The following is a 25,142-nucleotide window of genomic DNA, read 5'->3' as shown; positions in this document are numbered from 1 at the left end:
ACGGAGTCCTTGCAGCTGTGCTGCCCCTCCCCTGGTCCCGGCGCGCCTCTGGGGACCCGCCTGGGGTGCTGCGAGGGGCTCGGGAGGTACGGAGCGGGAAGGCCGAGATCGGCCACCGCGTCGGGGCCGCTTTGGTGGCAGATCTTTGTCGCCATAGGTTCCTCCTGGGAGGGGGGGTCCTCTCGTGGGAAAATCTGTGGCAGAGGCCCCACTGGCTGTCTCTCTCGGGGTATCTGTTAACTGTGGGGTCACTATATGGGGCCCTTTGGGCGGGGTAGAAGGGTCTCTTATCTGGCGTTTCCTCCGGAGAGGCTTCTTTTTGGAACCCCTCTGGGAGTGATCTCTGTCTCTGCTCTCTGGAGGAATCTGTCTGGGGCTGCTTCAGGGAAGCCTGTATTTTGGGATGCCGGCGAGATCTCTGGGACCCATGCGGAGAAGGGGTTTCTGTGTTTGAGCCTTCTCATCTGGGCCTGCCAGCCCAGGGGCGGCAAAAATGGTCTCCTTTCCAGAGCCCTTTTCCCCTTAGATTCCTCCACTTCTTTCTTGTCTGATGGGCTTCATCTTAGCCATGGACTTGAGTAGGAATCAGGGGGAATTAATTGTTTATACCAGAAAGCAAAATATTCCCCTTATTTGTTCAGCAGGAAGAACAGCTTAAGACAGATCCACACAAAATAGTATTCCTGCCTATTTCTCTGTCAGGTCATGGTTAAAGAGAGGAAGCTGAGCACCAGCTCCCTTCAGTAACTGGTCCTCCAAGTCCTGTGCAGAGAGAGGAACCTCACCAGTGTTTCATTTAAACCAGCATCTCTCTTCCCCCCTTTTTTTGTTGTTGTTAATCCTCATCAGAGGATATTTTTCCCCCTGATCTTTAGAGAGAGTGGAAGTGAGGGAGGAGTGGGGAGAGAGAAACAGAAACATCGATGTGAGAGAGACACATCGATCAGTTGTGCATGCGCCCCAACCAGGGCTGGGGATCAAACCTGCAACCCAGGTATGTGCCCTTGACAGGGAATTGAACCCCTGACCGGCTAGGGCTCTCTTCCCTTTTTATGACATTTACTGAGCACCAAGTTACTGGCTGGGTATAAGGAATACCAAAGATGAGTAAGATAGAGCTTCCTGTCCAGTAGTAGACAGACACATAATTTCTGACATATACCTGACTAGAGTAGAGGACAGTGCTGAACCCCTGAGGCTACACATGCAGTCCAGAACTTGGGCTCTCAGTTATGGGAGGCCTGCCCTCTGTTTTGATCCCACCTCACCCAGTGTACTTCTGTTCTTCAAGGTTGAAGGGTAAGCATGGGGAAGAGTTGCAAGGTCGTCGTGTGTGGCCAGGCATCTGTGGGCAAAACATCAATCCTGGAGCAGCTTCTGTACGGGAACCATGTAGTGGGTGAGTGTTTTGTTTGTGGGTGGGGCAATGGTGGAAGAAGTTAAAGAATAGGAGTAGGATTTGATAACACAGAGAAGCTAAAATCTGTGCCTGGAGTAAAGTCTATATCATGCCCTCCAGCTCTACAACATTGAGGTCTGGAGGAAGAAAGCCCAATATTCAAGATAAGGAGGAAAAGCTCCCAAGTCTCACTTTTGCTTAGCGTGGTGTGAACATGGGATTAATATCTGTTCCCCCAAATCATTCTAGTCCTGCCAAACTTGGTCTGGCCACCCCTTCCTCAGCCCCCCTCTCCTTAGCCCCCACATTCCTTTCCCTCCCTTTTGGGTCAGTCTGTCAGGATATACTCAGTCACTCACATTTCCCATCTCTCTTCTTCAAATGAGTTTTCTCCTCATTTTATCTCAGGTTCTGAGATGATTGAGACACAAGAAGACATCTATGTAGGCTCCATTGAAACCGACCGGGGGGTACGGGAGCAGGTGCGTTTCTATGACACCCGGGGGCTCCGAGATGGGGCTGAGCTGCCCCGGCACTGCTTCTCCTGCACTGACGGCTACGTCCTGGTCTATAGCACAGATAGCCGAGAGTCCTTTCAGCGTGTGGAACTGCTTAAGAAGGAAATCGACAAATCCAAGGACAAGAAGGAGGTGTGTATGGGAGCCCTGGTAGTGAGAGTGGGCCCTGGGCTGGCTTTATGAGGCTTGGCATGGCTCTGTTTTTCATTCATTTGCCAGGAGGTGAGTTAGGAGCTAGAGGAGGGATGGAGGCCACTGGAGAGTGTCTGCACCCATATATGTCTCCCCATGCTGAGGCAGCTCAACTAGAGGCTTCTCCTTAGTTTATGAGATCCCTGACCTAACACATGAAGCCCCCACTAGTCTTTCTTTATAATGGTTCCGTACTCTTAGTTATGAAAGCCCTTCTTTTCTCAAGTCCCACTATAAGCTGCGGGCATTCTGGTAGTGCTTCCTCACCAGTTCCTTATCCAAAAGCGAACTGACTGCTGGTTGTGAGCAGGCATGGGTGATTCAGGGCTTGTAGCGGAACTCCTGGAGGGAGGGCCAGATGGAGGCCAGAATTTGAATAGAGGAAAGAGACAAAGCAACCATCTCCCTACCCTCACTTTGTGGTTTCTAATATAGGAAGAGATGAGACATCAGCCATTAATACTTTCCTTCTCTTAGGACTCCTAGGTGGTGGCCAGCCTTTCCTAAGGTCCATGGTACATCCACAAGTTTCTACTCTGTCCCTCTTCCCCAGGTCACCATCGTGGTCCTTGGCAACAAGTGTGACCTGCAGGAGCAGCGGCGTGTGGACCCAGATGTGGCTCAGCATTGGGCCAAGTCGGAGAAGGTGAAGCTGTGGGAGGTATCTGTGGCTGACCGCCGCTCCCTTCTGGAGCCCTTCATCTACCTGGCCAGCAAGATGACCCAGCCCCAGAGCAAGTCCGCCTTTCCCCTCAGCCGCAAGAACAAGGGCGGTGGCTCCTTGGATGGCTGAAGAGCTGCCATCCCTTCTTCACCTTCCCAACCTCAGTCCAGCTTCTGGGGCTTTGGAAGATGGGTTGAGAGGAAAGGGGAACTCCTCACTAGGGCAAGCAGCTGGGCTCTTTCAGGCTCAGGCCACTTTTGCTCCATCCTAACTCCGGGAAGTGCAAATAATGTAGGTTAGTGCCCCCAACCTCTTCCTCTACCCCAGCTTTCATCATATCTGTCCCTCTGTGACCTGGGGCAATTGTGGGTCAGGGTCCCTTCCATCTGCCCTGGATGGGAAGCAGAGCTACACAGAAGTGCCAAGTCTAGGGTCTGGTTCTGATCACAGGCCCCACACTTCTGGGCTTCTGCCACACACACACTTATGGCACCATCCTGGACTCTAGGGAAAGGGCGTCCAGATATCGTGTATGTGTGTGCATCCTGGCGTTAGGGGTGCCTCCTCATCTGCACCCTGACCTTTTTCCTGTCTGTACCTTGGCTGAAAGAAGCCAGCCTCCTGGGAAGTGCGATTTTCTACTTGATCTCCTCCCCCAATTGTTTCACTTCCTCTTCCTGCTTACAAAGCAGATGGGCCTCATTGGCTGAGGTAGATGGAATGACGACAGCTGAGTCACTAATGGGCTTTGTGACCTAGCAAGGCTTTTCCCCTCTCTGGGCTTCAGTTTTCTCATCTATACGGTGACAGAAGTTGCTTAGATGATTCTAGATCCTCTTCAGCCCTGTGATTTTATAATGTCCTTGGCTTCAGGCCAGCTGACTGTACCCTTTGCTTCTTCTTCTTTAAGGTGCTATGCCTACCCGCCCTGGAGGCTGGGACACTGCTCTCCGACAACCGCCAGGGGGCAGGAGTGCACTATCTACTCTAGTTGCCAGAATGGCTGCTTAGTGCCCAATGGGGAACCTCATACCCATGGGGGCTGGTCTTCACCCCTTCCTGTGGTTGTTTTCAGCTAATAGCTGGACTTTATTTATAAATTACTTATTATAAATTAGTATGCTGCCATGGTGAAGGCTGGACAAGGTGCTCCTCTACCCCTTCCTTCTTACCTCAGATGCCTCAACAGAACAAGGCAAACAAGTAGTAGCTTCTCAGGAGCTGAAAGATTTGTTGGGGCTCAGAAGGGTGGTTACACTCTCAACATGCTATAAAGTGAGCTTATGACCCACAACTTCCTGTGCCCACTTCGTGCTTCTAATGGGCACAGTTACCGCAGGTGAGCCCCTAAAGCCAGGCCACCTCCAGTGCATGCTCCTTCTCCCCAGAATAGGAGAGGTGAACAGGGGCAGGTGGTCCAGGGCTGGGCAAGTCAAGGTAGGGCATATACAGGCTTGGGCTTAAAGTTCATTTATTGATGCATTGGACACAATAAAACCACAACTGTTATCAAAAAGTTTCCCTCCCACTCCTCCCTTATTCTCCCATTGGAAATATCTTTAAAAAAGAAAAGATACAGGTGGATACTGGCAAAGTCCCATATTGTGGGGTGAGGGGAGCTGTACTGGGGTTAGGATGGAGGTTGTGACATTAATTTTGACAGCATGAAAATGTGTCTGTGGTTATCAGACTGGATCCCAACACTCAGCTTCACAGTGAGGGAGGCTTGGGATGCTGGTTGGGAGGAGGGAAAGCTGGATTAAGTGCTAGCGACCAGCTGAAGAGCTAGAGAGGAAAGCTCTGCATTTGGGAGCCCTGCAGGGATTCAGTGTTAACTGGATCCATAGTCTGAGGGAGACCCAGTACCCCGGACCCCAGAGCTGGGGTTCAGGAGAAATCAGTAAAAGGCTAAGAGGGGATTGATCACTTCCTCAATTAAAACAACCCAGCCAGAACATCATCACCACCCCTGTCCTAGCCCTATCCCTTTGGAGTATATGACCACCAAAAGCTTCAGCACCAGCCCCTGCCGTGGCTGTGCCCCACCTCAGCACGGGTCCCTTTCTCTTTCAGTCCCACCACACCCCCATGGTCATCTTGTCCAGATTGTGTTGAACTGACTAGCTTGAGAGCCCACTCCTCATCTCGTCATTCTCCAGAGACTCCAGTGAATGGGGAGGGCCTCCCCAGAACATGGGAGCAGAGGTCAGTCACAGACAACCCCAGGCTAAAAGTTAAGATTTCTAGGAACTTTGGCCATGTGGGTATAGGTCTTGAGTGAGGGAAATGAAAGCACCATGGGGCTGAGGCTAGGGTTTTGCATAGATCTTTGGGATTTCTCAGTTTGCTCCCTGTAAATCAGGCTGGAAATGCAGGGGAGCCCAGGACTAGCCCTACAAGGCTGGGGAAATGAGGGTGGGGATGGCCCTTGGGCCAGGGGGTACTGAATCCCCAATGAGATAGAGTGAAGGGCAGTCGCCCTTAAAACTAGCCTAGCTCTTCCTAGATTGGTCAGGAAACCTAGGCTATAAAAAAGTCCCCTGTAGGATGTAGGAACCGAGGCAACTTGGGGAGAGGAGGGTGGGGAAAGTCACTGCTGGGAAGTCAGCTCTGGCCTCCCTAGGAGGGCTAATAGGGGGCAAAGAGGATGGGTCCCGTGGCAGGGCGGACAGCTCCCGCTGGGGTTCGAAACAGGGCTGGGCCCAGGATTGGAGCTGGGAAGAGGGTGGTAGCTGTGGTAGGGGCAGGCCGAAGGGCCAGGGGCCCTGGCAGGGCACAGATGGCCGCAGCTGCAGTGGGGATCGGGCTGGGCAGGAAGCGGGCTGCCAGCGTCTTGGTGAGTTGCTTCTGCAAGGCCAGTTTAGACTGCAAAGAAGAGAAAGAAAACTGCACACAGTCTGACCTCAGAAAGTCCCCCTGCTCTAGGCTCCATCCTTGGGCTTTTTGCTGCAGGATAAACATGCCTCTTAGGGTTCCAAACCTAAGTCCTCCCTTCCCGCCCCCAAACATTCATTCCGAAGGGCTTTCTCCACCACCTGTCTTCCTGCCCAGAAGGAAGAGAATCATGATGGCCCAAGGGAGCAGGCTATGCTGGGTGGAGGTAGAGATGGTTTCTAGGAGATGGCACGCCCACCCCTTGCTCTTGCCTCTGAGATTCCTACCCAGGCCCACCTCCCGGAAATTCCTCTGGGCAGATCCCAACATAGCCAAAAACCCAACCCCAGCTCTTTCTCTGCCCAGGCAGCCTCCACAAGGGGGTGGTTTTATTCCTGCCTCAGATCCCTAGCTGGTCCCCGCTCCCCATCCCCCCTCCCCTCTTGACCGAGGTCCCAGCCCTGTTGCCTAGAGACAGATACCTTGAGGATACTCACAGCCAGCGCTGCGTGCTTCTGCAGCTTGCTGTGCTGGCTGGAGGGTTTGGGGGGCTTCCCGGCCAGGCGGTCTTTGTGCCTCCTGCTGCTCAAGTGCTAAGGGACAGACGGACAGACAGACTGGGAACAAGATGAGGGAGCCCAAAGACCCCCAACTACCCCATCCTGGACTAGCTCACCCTTCTCTACCCATAGTACTCACATTAAACTTACACTTACTGGGCATGACCTGGAGTGGCCCTGGGAAGGGGAAGTAAGATTGGCCTTTGCCCTCCAGGAGCCCACTGTCCCACTTGCCTTGCTCTACCCAATTCTCCTCAGGCTATCTCCTTTCTCCTCCCAGCACTGGTCCCACTCCCTCATCCCTGCTCCAACCCTAGTCCCGGCCTCCCTTCTCCCACCTGCTTGAGTTGGGTCTCTGAATTGACCTGGAGCTGACAGACAGCACAGTGGAAAGGGGGGCTGGGCCCTGGCCGGCCCCCCCGGCCCCCGGTCACTCTCTTGGCCTTGTGTCCAGCTCCTCCGCGGGGCACTGGGCGGCCCCGGCCCCTTCGGGGAGCCCCTCGCTGACCTTCTACCATCCACCGGTGCTTGGCTCCTGGTGGAAGGAAAGAAGAGAGCCTGTAAGCACTGAAAAGGGGCTGCAAGGGCCATGGACACTCTTCCTACTAGGTCAGTTTGGTTGTCTCATTAGCTCTGAGGCTGCTCAGCGCATATAGCCCCACCAGCCACATGAGATTTCTCTTTCCCATCTCCATTTCAAGGCATCCTCCCCCAAGAAAGGCCTTCTTGCAGTGTAACTGGTCTCCTGTCTCTGGAGTGACCTTTCGGTTCTTGCTTTTTTCCCCAATTCTCCCTCCTCAAGCATTAGTGGGAAGACCTGAAATGCCCGCCCAATAACAACTGAGCACAAGGCCTTGGTTACCAAGCCCTTGAGCAAAGTGCCCACATCTGGTGGGGGCAGCCTCCCCGCCCCTCTTCCTCCCCCGACTCCAGCTGGAGGGGCACACTGACCTGTGTTGTGAGCCTGAAGCTGGGAGGCGGAGTTCACTGTCACCTTACACGTGGGGCAGTAGAGGCGCCCCTTCTCACTCCTGCCTTCCCCACTCACACTGCTTCCCACAGTAGCTGCTGCCGGCTCAGGCCCCGGTGCCTCTGTCCCAGGCTCTGGGGAGCAGGGGGGGCAGGAGGAAGAAGAGGAAGAGGAGGCACCATCCAACAGGTCTGACTGCGCTGGCGCCCTGGGTGTGGAGTCCGGAATCAGTGGTGGCTGGAGTGGGGGGCCAGGAGGAGGGTCTGCAGGAACTACTGGGGAGATGGAAGGCATTGGATAAGAGGGTGAGGCCTGAGATGATTCTGGAGACCATGATTTTAAGCACTGACATATTAGGGGTGGCATGGCAGAGTAAACAGGTCACTAGTGCAGGGGTTACTGGCACTGAATTTCAGACACCATTCTACCAACCAACTCACTGGGCAGAATTGGACCTCTTTGGGCCTCAGTTTCCCCATCTGAAACCATAAAGTTGGACAGAGTAATCTCAGAAAGCCCTCACAGCCCTGAATGTCTAGTTATTAGCCGTTAAATGAAGAGGGGGAAAAAGGTACTAGAATGTTCACAGAGCACTATTCATAATAGGATAAACTGGAAACTATTCAAATGTCCATCAACAGGAGAATACGTTTTTAAAGAAAATCATTGTATGGTCACACAATGGAATACTACATGGCAATGGAGGAAAAACTATAGCTACCACTGCAACAACACGGGAGAATCTGTAATGAGTGTTAGGAATGTTTATGAAAGGTGAACAGAACCCAGACACAAAAGCCTACATTCAATACGATTTATCAAAACCAAGTGGAACTGGTCTATGTTGAGAAAAGTCAGAATCACAGGTACCCTGGGGGAGGGGTGTAGGTGGTTGAATAGTGTCACCCCCCAAATTCATGTCCATCTAGAACCTCAGAATGTGACCTTATTTTGGGAAAAGGGTCTTTGCAGATGTAATTCGTTAAGATAAAGTCATACTGGATTAGGGTGGGCCCTAATCCAATGACTGGTGTCCTTAAAAGAAGACCATGTGAAGACACAGACATGGGAAAGCGAGATGTGAAGGTGGAGGCAGAGACTGCAGCGATGCATCCACAAGCCAAGGAGTGCAAAGAAATTCCGGCAACTACCAGAGCTAGAAGAGGGGCATGAAAAAGATTCTCCCTCTCAGCTCTCATGAAGGAGCCAATCCTGTTGACCCCTGGTTTCAAACTTCTGACCTTCAGAACTGTGAGAAAATAAATTTTGATTGTTTTCAGCCACTCAATTAGTGGTCATTCATTACAGCAGCCCTATGAGACTAATACAACAAGGTAGTGACTGGAAGGGGCCAAAGGAGGGCTTCTGGGTATTTGAGAGATGTTTCTTGGTCCTGAAATATTCAGATGGGAAAACTCATTGAGCTCTCCACTTGTGATGTGTGCCTTTTTCTCTCTGTAGGAATGCTTCAACACAAGCAAAAATAACAAGCAATCTCTCAAACCCTCATCAGGAATCAGGTTTGAAGTGGGGAGCAGGGAGAAGAGTTCAGGACTAACCTTTGCTCTGCAGCTCTTCAGGGGCTCCGCTAGCCACAGTGGGGGTTGGGGACACCAGCGTCCCATCCTGGGTCAGGGTTTGGGGCCTCTGCTTGCTCTTGGCGGCTTCAATAGCCTTGAGTTTTCTGGCATGTTTGTGACCTTTATAATGTGCTTCAGCCTGGTTCTGGGGTGGGGAGGGCATAGGGTCACCATTCATTCTCTGAGTCTACACATCCCATCCACGAGCTGGCATTGGGCAGGGGGCAAGTCAGAGGGAGGCAGGGCTCGGGTCACACAAGGGGTGAATCCTTGTCATTGCCATCATCATTGCAGTATGTGCATGGCCCTGGGGTTCCCAGAACACATTCTCATACATGAGCTCCCAGGCAAGCAGCCTCTGGCTTTAAATTCTGACTCAGCAACTGAGTAGCTGTGCATCTTTGGGCAAGTCACCTCACCTCTCTGAGCCTCAGTTTCCTCATTCATAAACTTTGTGTTAACACTGGCCTCATGGGACTGTGAGAATTAAATGAGAACCTGAATGATCTGTGCCTAGTACATACAGTAGGTGCTCAATGAATGTTGGTTACCAAGTTTATAAATGCTCAAATGGAGAAAACAGAGCAATCATCACTCTTGGGGTATGTGCACCCCAGAACATTCATCCCTCTGTTCATTTTTTCAACAAATAGTTATTGAGCACTGGCTATTTGCCAGGCACTACAAAGGGGCCCAGCATGAAGACAGTCCCTCTCTTGGAGGGAAATCTCTGTCCAGCTCACAACTTGTAACCTGAAAGCCTGGAGGGAACCCCCACATCTGGCCTGGTAGTATCCTCCCTCCTTCAACCAGGGGTCCCTGCTTGTTGCTTAAAGACAGGACCCTCCCTAGACACTTTCATCAGAACAGATCGGCTGAGAGCATCACCCCAAACCCTAGAGTTGCCTGAGAGAAGGTAAACCTTCCCTGGGAGACCAGAATGAGGCTCCTTCACTATCCAGGGGCAGGCTATGGTAGAAAGTATGCAGACCTTGGGGTCAGCCAGGCCTGGGTTTAGACTTCAGGTTTGCTACTTACCAGCTGTGTAGCCTCAAGCAGGTTACTTAACCTCTCTGAGGCTCAGTTTCCTCATATGAAAAGTGGGGATGATAACTGCACCTCTATCCACCTCATAGATGTATCATGAGAACTAATTAAGACAATAGGCATGAACAAACATATTCTGTAAACTCTCAGGTGCTTTAAGAACTCAGCTCCAGCACGGCCAGGCGTGGCTCAGTGGTCGAGCATCAACCTATGATCCAGGAGATGGTGGTTTGATTCCCGGTCAGGGCACATGCCTGGGTTTCGGGCTTGATCCCCAGTAGGGGGCGCACAGGAGGCAGCCGATCAATGACGATTCTCTCATCATTGATGTTTCTCTTTCTCTGTCTCTGTCTCTGTCTCTCTCTCTCTCTCTCTCTCCCTTCCTCTCTCTGAAATCAATAAAGATATATTTAAAAAAACACAAAAAAATCTCAGCTCCAGCCCAGGCCGGGTAGCTCAGTTGGTTACACCAAGGCTGCGGGTTTGATCCCTGATTAGGGCACATGCAAGAATTAACCAATGAACGCATAAATAAGTGAAACAACACACTGTTTTCTCTCTCTAAAATCAATCAATCAATTTTTTTTTAAATATTAAAAAAAAGAAAAAGAAAAAGAACTCAGCTCCAAACCAGGAGCTGATGGGGTGGCCCCTGGGACTCAGAGTGGGGAAAGGCAGTCTTCTCTCTCACAGAAGGATCCAGAACACAGGAGAGAAGCACAGGGCAGGGAAATGGAGTTCCAGGGGGACTAAAGAGGAAAGGGGCAGGGGACTCTGGAGAGAGAAGAGGACGATGGATAAAGGACCAAGAGTGCCTCTTCTGTGACCAGGGATGGAAAATTCAGACCACAGCCCCTTTGCTACCCCTATTCCTCCAGGAGAGACCCCAGAAGTCCAGTCTCCAGCCCTCTCCCTGCCGAGCCCCCTCCCCAGCCTGTTTCCACTACTCCCTCTCACCGCTGAGTTGAACCTCAGGTGACAGATGTTACAGGAAATGAAGAGCTTCTTCTTCAAAGGGGAGGGGACCCCAAAGGTGTGGCTGATGACAGCTTTCTGGACCGGGTCCATCTGTGAAGGGGATGGAAGGGCACAATAACTCTGGGGTCAGCCCAGGAAGGGGGGATGGTACAAAATGCCCCAAACTAAAGACTATCAAGGAGGGCAGTGGCCAACTCCTTGGAAGAACTTTCCCATCCTTGTGATGTTAGACACAGCAAAAGAAACAGCTTCTCCCCTGGCAGACTTTATCTGTCAGCCTGAGCTTCTGCTTGGAGGCAGGGGGATGGCCAAGGTGACCTCCATGATCTTGAGAGATAGAACTATGTCCTGGGATCTCCTTGGCATCTCTTGCTGCCCCTCTGGTCTCTGTTTGTTTTTATTTTATTTTTTCTCATTCATAAGAATCACAACTCTTAGGACAGAGAATTGGGGGGAGGGAAGGCAAGGAAGGGACAGAGTCCCTCGGCTGGAATTTCCACTCCCACAACCCACTCTTGTGCTGGACCTGTGGGCTGGGGAGATCAGGCATATCTTATGAGCTCCACCACTGTCACAGAGCCTGAGAGGGATAGGAAGCCACAGCCCGGGCAAGTAGGGGGCCAGGATAGGTCAGGTGACAGCAAGTAGAGGCTAGAGGGTTCCCTTAGTAGAATCATTTCTTTGGAATATTAATTTGTGTATCTTTTCCTATGTCTTATTTTAAATAAAAATTTTCCCCCTCTCAAACCAAGCCTTTATGTTCCCTTTTCTCAGGGGCCTAGATTGTTGGGCCAAAAGCAGAAGCTATCTGGGCTTGCTTGTCCAGAAGAACTTTCTGTTCTCTTCTCTTAGGAAGGCTTGGAGAGAAAAGCAGGAAGAGGTTCTAATTTTCACAGCAACCAGGGCTGGGGAAGCAGGGGACAGGACCTCAGAGAATGGCCTGTAGGTCCCCCAGTGATCAGGACAACAGTAGCTTCACCTGCTCCTGAGGGACCATGTGCTTGAACAGTGAGCATGTCAGCAAGTGACAGCAGAAACCTAAGACCAGAAGACCCTCCCCAAATGTCTCAGGCTCCTGCGGACCTCTGTGCAACCCTGGAGGGCAGGAAGGAAGGGATTCCTCAGGGTAACTGAGGCCAAATTCCCCACCATCTTGTCAGGGTGGGGTGGGGTTCCATGATGATTGCATTTGATTTCTCAAAATTAAAAAGGAGGGCCATTCCTTATAGCTCATGTCGTGAAGTCTACTTCATGCTCACTACACTTGTTCTTCACACACATGCACACATGAAAATACACAGGCTACTATACAGACAGCATATGAGCTTACAGACAGCTACAGGTTACAGAGACATGCAGAATAACACACATACACACACACAAATGGCACACAGTCACAGACAAAGGCACAATCACCCAACCCACACAAAACACACTCAGAGGCCAGACGCACACCAAATACATACATAGTCAACACAAAGATACAAAACACCTCTCACATACCCAGGCATACATATCACGTACCGAGAAACAAAGACTTGTTTACAAACACACACAGGACAACAACACACAAATTCACATCTACAAAGAACACACAAAGACCTATGGAGACATAAACTAAAACAGAAAGGCACACCCAACTGCACACAGCCACCCACAAACCATCCAGAGAAGTCCCTACACCAAAACGCAAGTGAAATCTACAGTACAGACCCTACAGTTATCACTGGGGGCGCGGGTAACACCATCCTCCTCCCCGGCCCAGAGAGCTGGGCCCAGGGGTCTCTGTTTTGGGAGCACCTAGTCTCTTGGAGATGTTGGAGGAGAATGAGCTCCCGGTTAGACCCAGCTTCTGAGAACAGGCCCCTCTGAGCCCACCTTCCCTGCCCACCCCAGCTTGGCTGCATGCCCCCACCCACCAGCCCGGCCCGTACCGTGCTGAAGTTGGGGAAGAGACTGAGCGGGGCAGCGCCATTGAAGTGGAAGGCGAGCAAGTGCTTGAAGTCCAGCGGGGGCTGCAGAGGCCTGGTGGGCAGGGGCAGGGAGGCCAGCAGGGGGCTGGGGGCACTGGATGCTGGGCCTGCTGCAGGAGGAAGAAGGGCAGGGTCTGAAATCGGGAGCCACAGGGCAATCCCACCTCCACAGCCAGAAGAGGCTGATGGGCTTCTTGGGTGTGGAGCCAGGGCAGAGCTCCTGCTTCCCTCTTCACAAAGCAGCACAGGCCAAGCCCAGGGCAATTGCAGCCCATTTCTGTGCCTCTCCTCTCCACAACGGGGAAGCCGAAGCAGGGAATCCACAGCATAAGGCTCCCAGCCCAGAAAGATGACCCTCCAGCCCCTACAGAGGCAAAAATGAACCCCCTAAGAGGAGTCAGGCCAAGGGAGGGGACAGAGGCATCAGGGTGGACCCCTGACACACACACACACCACCATGGAGACTGCACATGAACTGGGTTTCCTCTTTATTGCAAGTTAAACCCGAACCCAGGCCTGGGGAAAGATCAGCCCCGTCCCTTCTCACTAACTCCCCCTCTCCAGATCCCCACATCATTCCCAGCAAGGGCTGCCAGAGGGGATGGGAAACCCTTGGAATCTGAAGGGATGTGTCCTCCAGCTCTGGCAAGGCTTCAACTGCTTTCCCCAGGAGGCACAAAGCCTTCCAATGGCATTCCTGGGTCAGGCCTGGAGGTGGGGATAGCACGGTGGTTTTACAGTCTTTGTTCTTAAAGGTCTGAGGCAAGGAACTCAGTGGAACAACCAGATTTCAAGAAAGAAAAAAATTAGAAATAAGTCCAGTTTGTTTGGGACTTTTTGGACTCTGTCACTGCAAAACAAAAAGAAGTCCTTTTAGATTTATGTGTTAACAGTATGAAAAATAGGATAAATTTATTTCACATTTATAGATATGTTATATACATGGTCATATACATAAAAGCCTCAGGCAACCTATTGGTGGGGAGGGGAGGGAGGGCACCAGTACCTCCCTTGAACTGGTTGCTTGTGCACAGAGAGGGTGCTGTGCTGTGGGTTAAAAACAAGGACAGTGATCTGCTCTCCAGTCATATCTGAAGAGAAGAGATGCTGCCAGGAGTGGGGCTGAGAAACAGTCAAGGACCCATTCTTCTTTCTCTTAATCCCTTAATTCTGGAGTCCCAGTCTTCCTCCCTCCAACCAAGAACCCCCACTCTCAACTTTTTTAGGGCCAAAAGTTGGGATGAGTCCAGAGGGAAACGGGTGAGCCACTCCTCACCAAACTCTACAACGGTCAGGAGCAATATTTAGGGTGCCCCAGACCCTAGCATGACTGCCCACTCGCCCAGGCCCCGCCGGACCCAGCCCTCCTCCACAGCGCACAGGGCTGGGTTAGTACTCAGCGGGCCGCAGAGGGAGCAGGGGAAGGTGAATGGAAGGCCACAGTAAGTCAGCTGGGTGCGGCATGGTCAAGTCCGGCTTGGCCCTTAGTGTGCCCACGGCCCCAAGCTGGATGGGTAGGGGGAAGGAGGCCACCCTCACCCTCACGCGAGCTGCGACCCCAGCAACCCCTCCCCCCACCCACTCTCTAAGAACTCCACGGCCAGCGCAAAGTCAAACTCGTGCAGCGGGGGCCCATCCACAGCAATCTTGACCACAGGGTCTCCCCGGCCTTCCCCAGCCCCGCCTTGCCCCCACCACCGCAGCTCCCGGCTGCGGCCGACCTTGTCCAGCAGGCCGGCGCCCGCGGGCAGCGCCAAGGCCAGGGCGGCGAGGGCGGCGAAGTCAGGGAACAGCTCGTGCAGCTCGGAGTGCGCGCAGGCCAGCTTGGAGCACAGCGCCCGCGGGCCCAGCCGCCCGAGGCTGCAGACCACGCGCTTGAAGAGCGCGAAGTCCCCCAGCGCGCGCTGGCGCACCACCGCCGGGGCGTAGGCGCGCAGCAGCAGCCGCAGCGCCCCCTCGCCGTGCGCGCCCAGCTCCTCAGGCGCCTGCGGGTAGCCGCGGGGATCGAAGATCGCGGAGAAGGCCGTGGTGGCATCCAGCGAGGGCCCAGGGTACGAGTCTCGCAGACCCTTCCGCACGGAGTCCAAGAAGGCCCCTCGCAGCCGCTCCAAGCCCCGGACCGCAGCCTCGGAGTAGCCGACCAACTCCAGGCCGCGGTAGGTACAGCGCCCACCGCCCAAGTCAGGACTGGAGGACACCAGTTCCTGCAGGAAGCCCTGGAGGCGCGCGCCACCGGAGCTTCGCTGCGCTTGGAGGGAGGCTGCAGCTGCCATCACCAGGGGCTGCAGCAGGGCCAAGTCCGGGTCTTCTGGCTGCAGGACAAGGGCGAGCTTCTGCACGCAGGGCAGAGTGTCCAGCAGCAGGTGGGTGAAGGCCACGAAGGTGAACTGGCGCAGGGCGAGGGCCAGTGCCTTAGCTGTTGGAGAGGCTGAGGCACAGGCCTCCAGTGTGGGCACTAGGCAAGGCCAGGCCTCAGCCACTGCTTCCACCACAGGCAGCAGCGAGGCCCAGGGCACTGGCCGTGGTCCTGCCAAGTCGATAGCTGCAAGGTCCAGTGCTGCCCGGAGCTCAGGGACCATGTGGGAACTGGGTCCACCGTGGAGGCGGAAAAGGGCATCCAGTACACTTTCATATTCACCTAGGTAGGCAGGGGGCTCGGGATCTGGCCGGCCTGGGAGGCAGTGTAGTTCTGTGAGCAGCGGGCAGGTGGCCCGGAGCTGCAGCCCCACGCTCCCTAGGCGGTCCCTGGGGAGGCTTGAGCTGAGCCAGGCTAGCTTGGGTGCAGACACACCGAAGGCCTGCAGGATGTCCAGGAGTTGGCCAGCAGTAGCCTCACCCTCCTGTAGCTCCACACTGCCCAGGAAAGTGGTGGCAGGTTGACCATCACAGGGGGACACTGAAGTGGCAAACAAGGCCAGACCGTGGGATTCAGGCCAATCCCTGGTCTTGTCCAACACCAGCCCCACATATGGGGATGCCTTCAGGCACTGGCAGGCCTCTGTGTGCAAGACGCTGGCAATGGCAACCTGGGACAGCCAGAGAAAGAAAGGGAGGGAGGGCAGAGTTAGGCTTGTCCTGAGAAGAGGAGGTAGACAGTACAGGGTGATAGGAAGGGCACAGGCCTTGGGATCAGACAGACTTAGGGACTAATTCTAGCTTTGCCACTTAATGGCTCTGTGACCTTGGGCAAGTTATTTCGCCTCTCTGAGCCTCAGTTTCTTCAGCTCTAAAATCAGGCTGATAGGTGCCCCCAATCTCCTCAAAAGGTTGTTGTGAATTATAAATGTAACTCTTTGTTGTGTTTATAAATGTAAAATGCTTTACAAACCGTAAAGGTTCTATAGAACTTGGTATGTGTGTGTTTCTACAGCATCACCCAGTCCACCTTATTCCTGAGGGTCTCCCTCCTCTCTGCTGTTCAGGGATTAACTGATAGGCATTGTTCACTCCCAACTCCTGGCCAATGACACAGGGCCCCAGTTGTGTGTTCTGTTTGTTTGTCATCTCTCTGTAAGGTGAAACCAACTCCCCCACCCCCACACCAGCCCCTAGGACTCACACAGCTAGTAAGTACCGCAGGGGCCACATGGATAATACTGAGCTTGAAGTGGGCCAGGGATAAAATAGAGGGAATGGGGAGCCCATGCCTGCTCCCCAGCTCCACCACTTCATGCCCTGAGAGCACAGGGGCCTAGTTTTTCAGTACAAGTAACAAGTCCAGATGTTTATATGTAGTCTCTCATTTTGTTAAATTTGGAAGCTAATTTAAGTGTTTTAAAAACTCTGTGGCCCTGGCTTGTGTGGCTCAGTTGGTTGAGTGTCATCCCATGCACCAAATGGTAGCCAGTTCGATTCTTGGTCAGGGCACATCCCCAGGTTGCAGGCTCGATCCCTGGTAGGGGGCGTGCAGGAGGCAGCCGATCTATATTTCTCCTACCAGTGTTTCTCTCTCTCCCTCTCCCTTTAAAATCAATAAAAACATATTTAAAAAACAAGGTAAAGACACTGTGAAAACCAACAAAACACCTCTGTGGGCCAATCAAGCTCCCAGGGCCACCAGTTTGCTATCTCTGGCCTAGGTAGTAAGGGGAGTGCCCCTGTGTCCCCAAGGACAGGGCCTGGTCTGGCTGCTTCACTGTTGTGTTCCCAGCAGCTGGCCCAGGGCCTGGCATACAATACGCTCTCAGTGACGGATGAAGGTATGAATGAAGTGCTCTGGCTGTTGCCCAGGGGCCTGGCATGCTGGCACTGTGCCAGATGGCTCAATGTCCTCCCTCCCCAAGCCCTCCCCCATACCTCTGGCTGCCACCCACCTGCATGTCCCTCACCCTCCTGGGACTGTAGTAATCACCACGCTCCGTGCCCAGCAGCGCCTGGCACAGGTTGAACCTTTGTAGCTCCAGTAGGGCAGAGCAGCGGTCGTCAGGCACGTCCTCCTTGGCCATGCAGTACACTGTGGTCAACACAGCCACTTTGGCCGGGTCCACCTCCACCTTGATGTCCCTGGAGGTAGGGGTGGTCGCCAGGCCTGGGTAGGCCCCTCCTCCCTCAGCCTGGCCCTCAAAAGTGGGCTGGCCCCGGTTCACAGCCAGAGCCTGGCGGTGGGCCCCCGAGGTCACATGGCGCAGCAAGGCATGGCGCTGGAAGTTGTCGGTGCCCACGGTGAAGGCGTTCTCAGCTTTGCCATGCTTGTTCCGTACCAGGGCCTGGCGGCACTCAAGGCAAAACATCAGCTTCCGCTCGTAGTCAAAGTCCAGCCAGGTAAACTCCTCTTTCCAGTGCTCATTGAAGTAACGCTTGCACTTCTTGTTGGAGTTGGAGGCCTCTCCAGCTGGTTTCTTCCCCGGGGGTACCATTCCTGCTTGAGAGGCAGGGTACCCCCAACCCTACCCAAATGCTCTAACCCCCAGCCTACCCCCCACACAGAGACACCTCCCTTGATAAAGGGGCGTTGGTGGGGAGGCAGGAGAAGGGCAGCACGACAGGCTACTGTGGACCATCCGTCTAACTTAGCTGGGAAAGTTTATTCCTGCTCCGCCGGTGGGAGACTGGAGATGAAAGAGACAAGGGAGGGGTGTTAGGGAGTCCACCGAGGAGTCACACTGCCCACAGAGCACTGTCCAGCTGAGGGGTAGGCTGAACCCAATGGGGCAGGGTTTTGGGAGTGAGCAGGGTCATCAAAGGGCCAGAGAGTGTTGTTCACAGCGGGGAGGTATGGGAATCCCAGCCCCATCTGAGGGTCGTCCTCCATCCAGGACAAGGCATTGCTTAGTGTTGACGGCTGAAGCCTGCCAGAACTCAGAGCTGGAAAGACCCTCACTGTCTATGCAACCACATTTTATAGGCGGAGGAACTGAGTCCTGGACACAGAGTGGGTCTCAGGACTCATGAATAATTTGTGGCTGAGCGAGAACAAAAATTCAGACCTCCTGACTTGTCATCCAAAGGATGACTGATCCTTCCAGTCCATAGTCATTTATTTTATCAGAAGGAAGTTAGCCCAAAGCTGAGCTTCCGGAGCCACAGGATTGAGGAACTGGATCTGTTTTCTCTGGAGCTCCCTTCCTTAAACACACACACACACACACACACACACACACACACACACACTGTGGTTTTGGGAAGGGTAGCCCAGAAGTGGGGGCTAGGATCCAGACTAAAGGGACCTAGCTGGTTACCTCTATTTCCCTCATTCTACCACCCCACTTGGGGTGTGAGACCAGGATGAGCAGTTCAGGACCAGAGGCCATGTCCAGCTGATGGCCCCAGTCTGACAACCCTGCTTCCTAATTATCTCTCAAACCTGTCTGTCCCCACCTCTCCATGCCCACTGATAACAGCAGTGACTACCATTTATCGAGCGTGAACAAACTCTCAGGCCCTGTGCTATTACTCTGCAGTGACTCAAAGAGGGGACCAAGATTCCTCTTGCAGAGACTCTGAGGGTGGTATTACCCTCATTTTGAATAGGAGGGAACTGAGGCTCAGAGACTTTAAGTGACTCACCCAAGGTCCACAAGCAGTAAGTGCCTAAGGCAGAATTAGATCCCAAGTCCTCCTAACCCCACAGGCCACATTGAGACTCTGGCCTGCACCCTCTCACCTGGATTTTGCAGCTGCTTCCACCTCTGTAGTCATCCCCCCAAATTCATCCTTTACACAGCAGCCAGAGAGCAAGGTCACACACAAATCCAACTGTGTCACTCTCTTGCTTCCATCTCTTTAGTGGTGTCCTGTGGCCTAAGTTTAAACACCTCACCATGTCTGTCCCCCCACCCCAAGCCTCTGGACATCTGCTGAGCTTCCCATCCGTCACTCCTTTCTGCTTGGCCAACCCCCGGTGCTTACCATTCCCCACATGTATTACTGTTACTTTAGCTTCTGCCTTCATCCTCTGTGCCTGGATTTGCCTACCCCCCTTTCCCTGGCTAATTCCCATTTGTTCCTGGAGAGCAGCCTAGACACCCCCTGTGTTGCTAACCTGCCCTTCTGTCTCCCATAATCCCCTGCGTGTGAGTCTTTGTAATATAATATGTAGAATGCAGGTATGCTCTGTGCATCTCTACATTTGGTTCCTGGATGGCCAAGATCACATTTGTTCATTGTTGGATCTCTAAGTCTCTGTACAGGGCTGGGCACGCAGATGCCTCTCAGCAAAAGTTGGTTGTTTAAAAGAATGAAAGGATTTATTTTGGTTATATGAAAGGACTTCCTGTTTCTGAGGCTGTTTGCTAGATGAGTGTAAGCTCTGAGAAAGCAGTGACTGTCTTGTCGACCTGATATTACACCCAGCACCCTGTGTGGAACCTGCACTTGGAGGGTGGGTAAAATAAGGGCAGATGAGTAGAATTCCAGGGGCAGCCTGTTCAGTATAAGGAAAGGTACTGTCTTGCCAGATGTGGGTGAAAGTTGGTCCTCTCCCCTTGGACTCTGCGTGGCATTTGGTATGGCTCACTGCGCCATCCTTGAAACCCATTTTTCTTTTGGTTTCCAAGATTCTACATTCCTTGGGTTTCCTTCCCCCCATCAGCTGCTCCTTGGCCTGTGTTATCTTCACCTCCTCTTCTCAACCTCAACCTGTCCAAAGAGTTCAGAACCACCTCTGCTGGCCACTCTGAGATACGCAGCCCCAGCCTGGGCCACTCCTCTGGGCACCACACCTCTCCATCCAACCACCTTCCTGGCTTGTCTAATGGAACTCTCCATCTGTCCCTACCAAGTGTCCCCTGTCCAGGAAATTACTCATCCTCCCAACCAGGTGCTCTGGCCAGAAACATGCCCCCCTAAGCCCCATTTTCTTCCACATCCAGAACCTGGTCCTGTTGATTCCACCTCCACAATCTACCTCTAACTGACCCCTTTTCTCCATGCTGCTGCCACCTTCATATCTTGCCTGGGCTATGCCAGCTGCTTCCTCATGGCCCTCTGGGTTTCTACTCTTACCCATCTCTAAGCCATTCAAATCCTAGCAGCCAGAGGGGGCTTCTGAAAACACTGCTTACTGATGGGCACGTGGGCTGTTTCTACTACGCAGCTGTAAAGAAGAAGGATCTCGTACCCTTTGGGACAGTTTAGATGGACCTGGAGAGTATTACGCTAAGCAAAATAAGCCAGGCAGAGAAAGACAAACATCACATGATCTCACTTATATGTGGAATCTAAAGAACTTAATAAACTGATGAACAGAATAGATTCAATGACATGGAAGCATGGATCAGACTGATGAATGTCAGAGGGATGGAGGAGGGTGGGTGGAGGGGGAGAGAGTAACCAAAGAATTTATATGCACATGTGCACAACCCAAGGACACCAGCAATGGTGGGGAGAGGGACTGGGGAGGGGGGCGGGAGGGGGTGAAATGAGTCATTGGGGAGAAAAAGGGGCATCTGTAATATTTTAAACAAAAATAAACAACAAAAAATAAACAAAAATAAATAAATAAAAACACTATTTAAAAACCCCTCCACTACACCCTAGCTGGTAACGTGAGCGGGAGGCGACCAATTGATGTCTCTCTCACACAGATGTTTCTCTCTCTCTCTCTGAAAAGCAATGGAAAAAATATCCTCAGGTGAAGATTAAAAACAAAAACGAAAACAAAACCTCTCCTCTACAGCCTGTTGCTCTGAGGCCAGTGCCAGAATCCCTTTCCAGATCTGCCAAATAAATGCTTAGGAATTGCTGGCCTCGCTGGCAGCCACTCTGTCCCTCCCTCCCCTTCTGGCTATACCTGCCTTTTCTGGGTTCCTCCAGAATGTCAGATTCCCATCCTCGTGGCCTATGGGCATGCTGTGCTTTCTTCCAGAATGTTCCCACCCTCCACGTCCCCTCTGGTCTTAGCTTAACTGTTCCCTCTTCACAGGAGGCTTCTCTAATTATCCTTTGCTAGGAAGCCCCCTGCTTTCTACCCCGTTTGTTCCCTCCGTTGCACTCCACAGTTTACAAATCTGTTTATTTCTGTGCAGTTCTATTGCTTGGTATCCTCTCTCTCTCCCTCCCTCTCTCTCCCTCTCTCCCCCTAAGGGCAGGAAAGGTAACTTTCCTGTTCATGACTGAACCCCAGAGAAGGGAACATGCCTGGCACCCAGATGTGTGCCACAAAATTTGGGGAGTGAATGAGTGTAAGGAAGCAAGAACTCTCAGGCAGAAAGAGCAGCGGAGTGGGCGCCTGGGCACCAGTTGGGTTGTTAAAACTGCTTCCTTTGACATCCTTTCCTCCCAGAATCCTATGATTCAGTGACCTTGTCCAGCCCACCGCCCAAAGGGTCTTAGAACGGGGAGGAGGTCCAAGGTGATACCCTTCTGGAAGTTTGTCAGATCCTTCCCATGCACCTAGACCCTGGCTCTACTGCCCCATTCTGCATAGGGGACAAATCAGACCGAGGATGTTTTTGATAAAAGATCAAAAGAATAGGTAGGAAGGAAGCATGGAGAGAGGGAGATTCTGAAATTGCACTGTCCAATACGGTAGCCACTAGCCAAATGTGGCTGTTCAAAATTAATCAGAATTAAATAAAAAAATGTTTAAATTCAGTTCCTCAGTCGCACTAGCCACAGTTCAAATTCTCCATAGCAACATGTGGCTAGTGGCTAAGGTATTAGACGGCTCAGAAAGAGAACGTTTACAACACCCTAGAAAGTTCTATTGGACAGCGCCACTCAAACAAAACAAAACAAAACGCAGACAAAAGCCTCTGACAGTCCCCCACCTCAACCTGAGGGAATCAGGCTGGGTGGGGTGCGGTCCAAGACTCATGTCTCAGACCCAAGTCCCTCAGGCCTCTCCTACCCTGGTCAGCAGGATGGGGGCAGGCACAGCTCGGGGGCCTCTGGGGTGATGGCCTGCAGGTCTGCCACCCCCCCTCCACCCAGCATGAAAGCCTCAGACATAGGGTTTATTTAGCCCCAGGATGGTGGTCCCAAGCCTCCCCCCTAGGCTCCTTTGGACCCCTTCCTTTTAGGACCCAACTAAGAGTCCAAGCTCCGGGCAGAGGAGAGGCGGGCGACCCCTCCCCCTGGCAGCCGGGGTGAGGTTTGGGCTCCCTGCGCGCCCGGCCCATCCTCCTGGGGTGGGGACCCCGAGGGCTGGGGAACTTCTGGGGGGCGCGTGGGGGAGGAGCCCTCGGATGGGTTACTCCCATTCCGGGGTCTGGTGCCTACTACCCGCAGGGCCCCAGCCCCCCTGGCCCGCCCCCTGCCGGGCAGCTCGGGGAGGGGACGCCCCCGCCCCGCCCGCTCACACTCACGGAGACACAGGAGCCACCATCTTGCGCGGTGGACGCTCTGGCCGTGGTCTCCTCGGGCTTCACCGAGCGACAGCAGCCACTAGCGGTAACCGTGGCGAAGAGGCGCCAGCAGCCAGCGCGGGCCGGGGTCGGAGGCTGGTGGTGGCGCCCCCCACGCCCGGGCTCACCCGGCCGCGCCCGGCCGCGCGCTCCGTCCCAGCCGCGGGCGCGCAGCAGGGTCGCCCTCCTCCTTCCCTGCAGCGGGAGCTACGGGGACTCGACCGCAGGAAGCGTGTTTTCCGGGGCGGGAAGGAGGGAGGGGAGCCGTTCATTCATCAGTTAGTTACCTGTGGAGTCCGGAGGCGCCCACAGGTGGGGAGCGAAAGCGGCCGGAGCGCTGCGGCCGGAGGCTGCAGCCTGGCAAGGGCGCCGAGTTATGCGCGCAATGCTTTGGGGTCGCGGAGGCGCAGGCAGCAAGCCCAAGGTTTTCCAGAGAGTCAATTAGTTTTCACAGCAGGATCAGTGAAATTGTACCAGGGGAAGGGCATTCCAGGCAGTGGGACAGGGCAGGGCTTGGGAATTTGAAAGTGCAGTGCAGGTTCACAGAGGTCAAGGTGGAGGGGAGGCATGGGCGATGGGGTGGGTGTGCGGTGGGCAGTGCCCGCTGCCAGAAGGCTCTGCAGAGAATGCTGGGGATTTTGACCTTCCGGCCTGGTGGGAATCCTCAGGAGGTGTTTGAGCTGGGAGCTCAATGTTTTCATCTAATGAGTTTTTGTAGTTATTTTGTAATAGGGAGGGGTGACAGAAATGGGGTGTCAGGGAGAGGAAGGAGTGACCTCGTCCTAGAACTCTCAGATGCCCAGGATAACTTCCCTGCTGTGTGGGTTCCCTGGAGTGGGGAAGAGAGGGTACAGATTCCCTGCCTGAGGAATGTGGGTTTGTGGAACCCCAACCCTCCCAGACTTGGAGTCTAGAGACCTGCGTTGGAGCTCTAGTGACAATGAAGTGGCCTTGGGCTGGACACTTAGCTAAGAGCCTTGGTTCCCTCACCCATGAAGTGGGATTTGCAGCCAGGTGAGGAGGAAAGGGCAGGACAGGAATGAGTCTAAGGACCAAATGAGTTGCTGGGTGTGGAGTTCATTTGAAGGGGGAGGGGGGTGCCAGGGCACTTGGTGACTCAGTCTCCCCTCCAGTCAGCACGAAGTGACCCAGAAATGCCTTTCAGCGCCCTCACAATTGGGTCCATTACTTTCCCACACAAGGCCTAGGGCACACATTGATTTGAGGTCGGAGCCTCTCTGGGGGCTGTTGGGAACTTCCCCCAGCACCCTTTACACAGCGCTGCTCTGTGCTACCCACTGTTTGCTTCTGACATTCACTGTGAACGGCCGTGGGGATGATGCATGAGTCGTGGCCCGTGCACACACACACGTATGACTGCTTAGCTTGTAGGTACACTCAATGAGGGGAGACACCACCACCCCTACACCTGCCCCAGGATGACTCCACACAGCCTGACAGGCCTAAAATTCTGCACCCACGAAAGGGCCAGGTGTGGAGGGTCTTTTCAGGTGTCATTTTGCAGCAGAACAGCCACCTTGACTAAGTGTCTCAGAGCAGTCCCTCTCAACCCTGGCCAGGGGTCACAGCTGGGACCCCCGGCTCATTAGATGGCTGTCTCAAGAGGGTAACTTTTTGCTCTGGTCAAACATAAACAAATCAGACTGTGTGGCAGAGAACAGGCCACGCCCAGGGGTCCAACTGAGGCTGGAGCAAGAAAGAAGAGCCAAGGTCTCATGAAATAACATCACTCTGGTTGCCACCCAAGGGAGAGGCTCTGGGGAAACCACATTCTGCTGTTATGCCATCACTGGGAAAGGCACACACAGAAGAACACAAGGACATACACCGTGAGGCCCATAGGCCCATTCGCAGATGGCTACACGCAGACTCCAAGGCACATACATCTCCCCATGATGACACTGTCTGCGCACACTGATGTATTCACATATGGGGATGGTGCCCACACAGAGAGAGATACCCGTGCTGGTCAGGGGGCAAAGTCAGGCACAGAGGCCACGCACGAGCATGCACGTACACACAGACACGCAAGATCAACAAAGACACACTCAGATCCTATACACCCAGAGGGACAGACACACGAGGACACACAGACCCCTAGGAAGGCATATACAGACAATTCAAAACAACAGGCGTGCAGCAGCACACACCGCCACAGAGACGCATATACACAAAGGTCCATAAATAGACACGTTTACCCAGAGGTAGGTGCATGCACACACCCCGCTTACAAAATTAGATGCATCTAACATACACATAAGCTCATGGAGCCAAACCCAGAGTTTCTTTCTCTCTCTCTCACAGGTCACAGAAGCATATGGTAGGGTCCCCCGCCCACCCCAGGCATACACACACTCCTCAAATAGTCAAGTTGCTGTTTCTATCACAAACAAAACCAAAACTGTGCGAAGAAAGAGGGAATCCAGGAGGGAGAGAGAGCCAAAGGCAGGGGATGGAAGGTTGAACCAAGACCCTCTGCTTTCCTACTCCTACCAAGTCCAAAGGGGTCTTCCTCATATTCTCCAGAGCCCCCCCAACCCACTTCTGGGTCAGCCAGCACCCGGGAGGTGGTGATGTTTCA

At 53.4% G+C, this 25,142-nt stretch overlaps 2 protein-coding genes across 3 annotated transcripts; one reads left to right on the top strand and one right to left on the bottom strand.

Moving 5' to 3' along the window:
• NKIRAS2 (NFKB inhibitor interacting Ras like 2) lies at window positions 1–4,517 on the top strand. Of its 2 annotated transcripts, none has more exons than XM_016222009.2 (4): window positions 1–86; window positions 1,292–1,399; window positions 1,808–2,049; window positions 2,663–4,517. In XM_016222009.2, the coding sequence occupies exons 2-4, from the start codon at window positions 1,306–1,308 to the stop codon at window positions 2,900–2,902; spliced, it is 576 nt and encodes a 191-aa protein (XP_016077495.1). In that variant the 5' UTR covers window positions 1–86; window positions 1,292–1,305; the 3' UTR covers window positions 2,903–4,517. The 2 variants fall into 2 exon arrangements, with proteins under 2 accessions (XP_016077495.1, XP_016077497.1); XM_016222011.2 differs by lacking the exon at window positions 1–86 and adding an exon at window positions 910–994.
• Window positions 4,228–22,604, bottom strand: LOC107544206 (zinc finger protein 385C). Its single transcript, XM_087826105.1, has 10 exons — window positions 22,502–22,604; window positions 17,069–17,803; window positions 15,394–15,781; window positions 12,717–12,865; window positions 10,762–10,872; window positions 8,737–8,902; window positions 7,159–7,449; window positions 6,546–6,742; window positions 6,130–6,240; window positions 4,228–5,638 (listed from the first exon to the last, which is right to left on the bottom strand). The coding sequence occupies exons 2-10, from the start codon at window positions 17,609–17,611 to the stop codon at window positions 5,402–5,404; spliced, it is 2,193 nt and encodes a 730-aa protein (XP_087682231.1). The 5' UTR covers window positions 17,612–17,803; window positions 22,502–22,604; the 3' UTR covers window positions 4,228–5,401.
• Between the last annotated feature and the right edge of the window lie 2,538 nt (window positions 22,605–25,142).

This window comes from Miniopterus natalensis, chromosome 17 (assembly GCF_054644295.1).
Source record: "Miniopterus natalensis isolate mMinNat1 chromosome 17, mMinNat1.hap1, whole genome shotgun sequence".
In the NCBI taxonomy this organism is placed as follows: domain Eukaryota; kingdom Metazoa; phylum Chordata; class Mammalia; order Chiroptera; family Miniopteridae; genus Miniopterus; species Miniopterus natalensis.
Note: the sequence above shows the minus strand (reverse complement) of the source record. Positions and strands in the feature narration are given on the sequence as shown.

Coding starts and splice junctions, on each gene's coding strand:
- NKIRAS2 (XM_016222009.2), top strand. CDS start 1,306: ATGGGGAAGAGTTGCAAGGTCGTCGTGTGTGGCCAGGCATCTGTGGGC. Junction 1,400..1,807: donor GTACGGGAACCATGTAGTGG/GTGAGTGTTTTG, acceptor ATTTTATCTCAG/GTTCTGAGATGATTGAGACA. Junction 2,050..2,662: donor AATCCAAGGACAAGAAGGAG/GTGTGTATGGGA, acceptor CCTCTTCCCCAG/GTCACCATCGTGGTCCTTGG.
- LOC107544206 (XM_087826105.1), bottom strand. CDS start 17,611: ATGGTACCCCCGGGGAAGAAACCAGCTGGAGAGGCCTCCAACTCCAAC. Junction 7,450..8,736: donor TGAAGAGCTGCAGAGCAAAG/GTTAGTCCTGAA, acceptor TCTCCCCAGTAG/TTCCTGCAGACCCTCCTCCT. Junction 5,639..6,129: donor TGGCTGTGAGTATCCTCAAG/GTATCTGTCTCT, acceptor TCTTCTTTGCAG/TCTAAACTGGCCTTGCAGAA.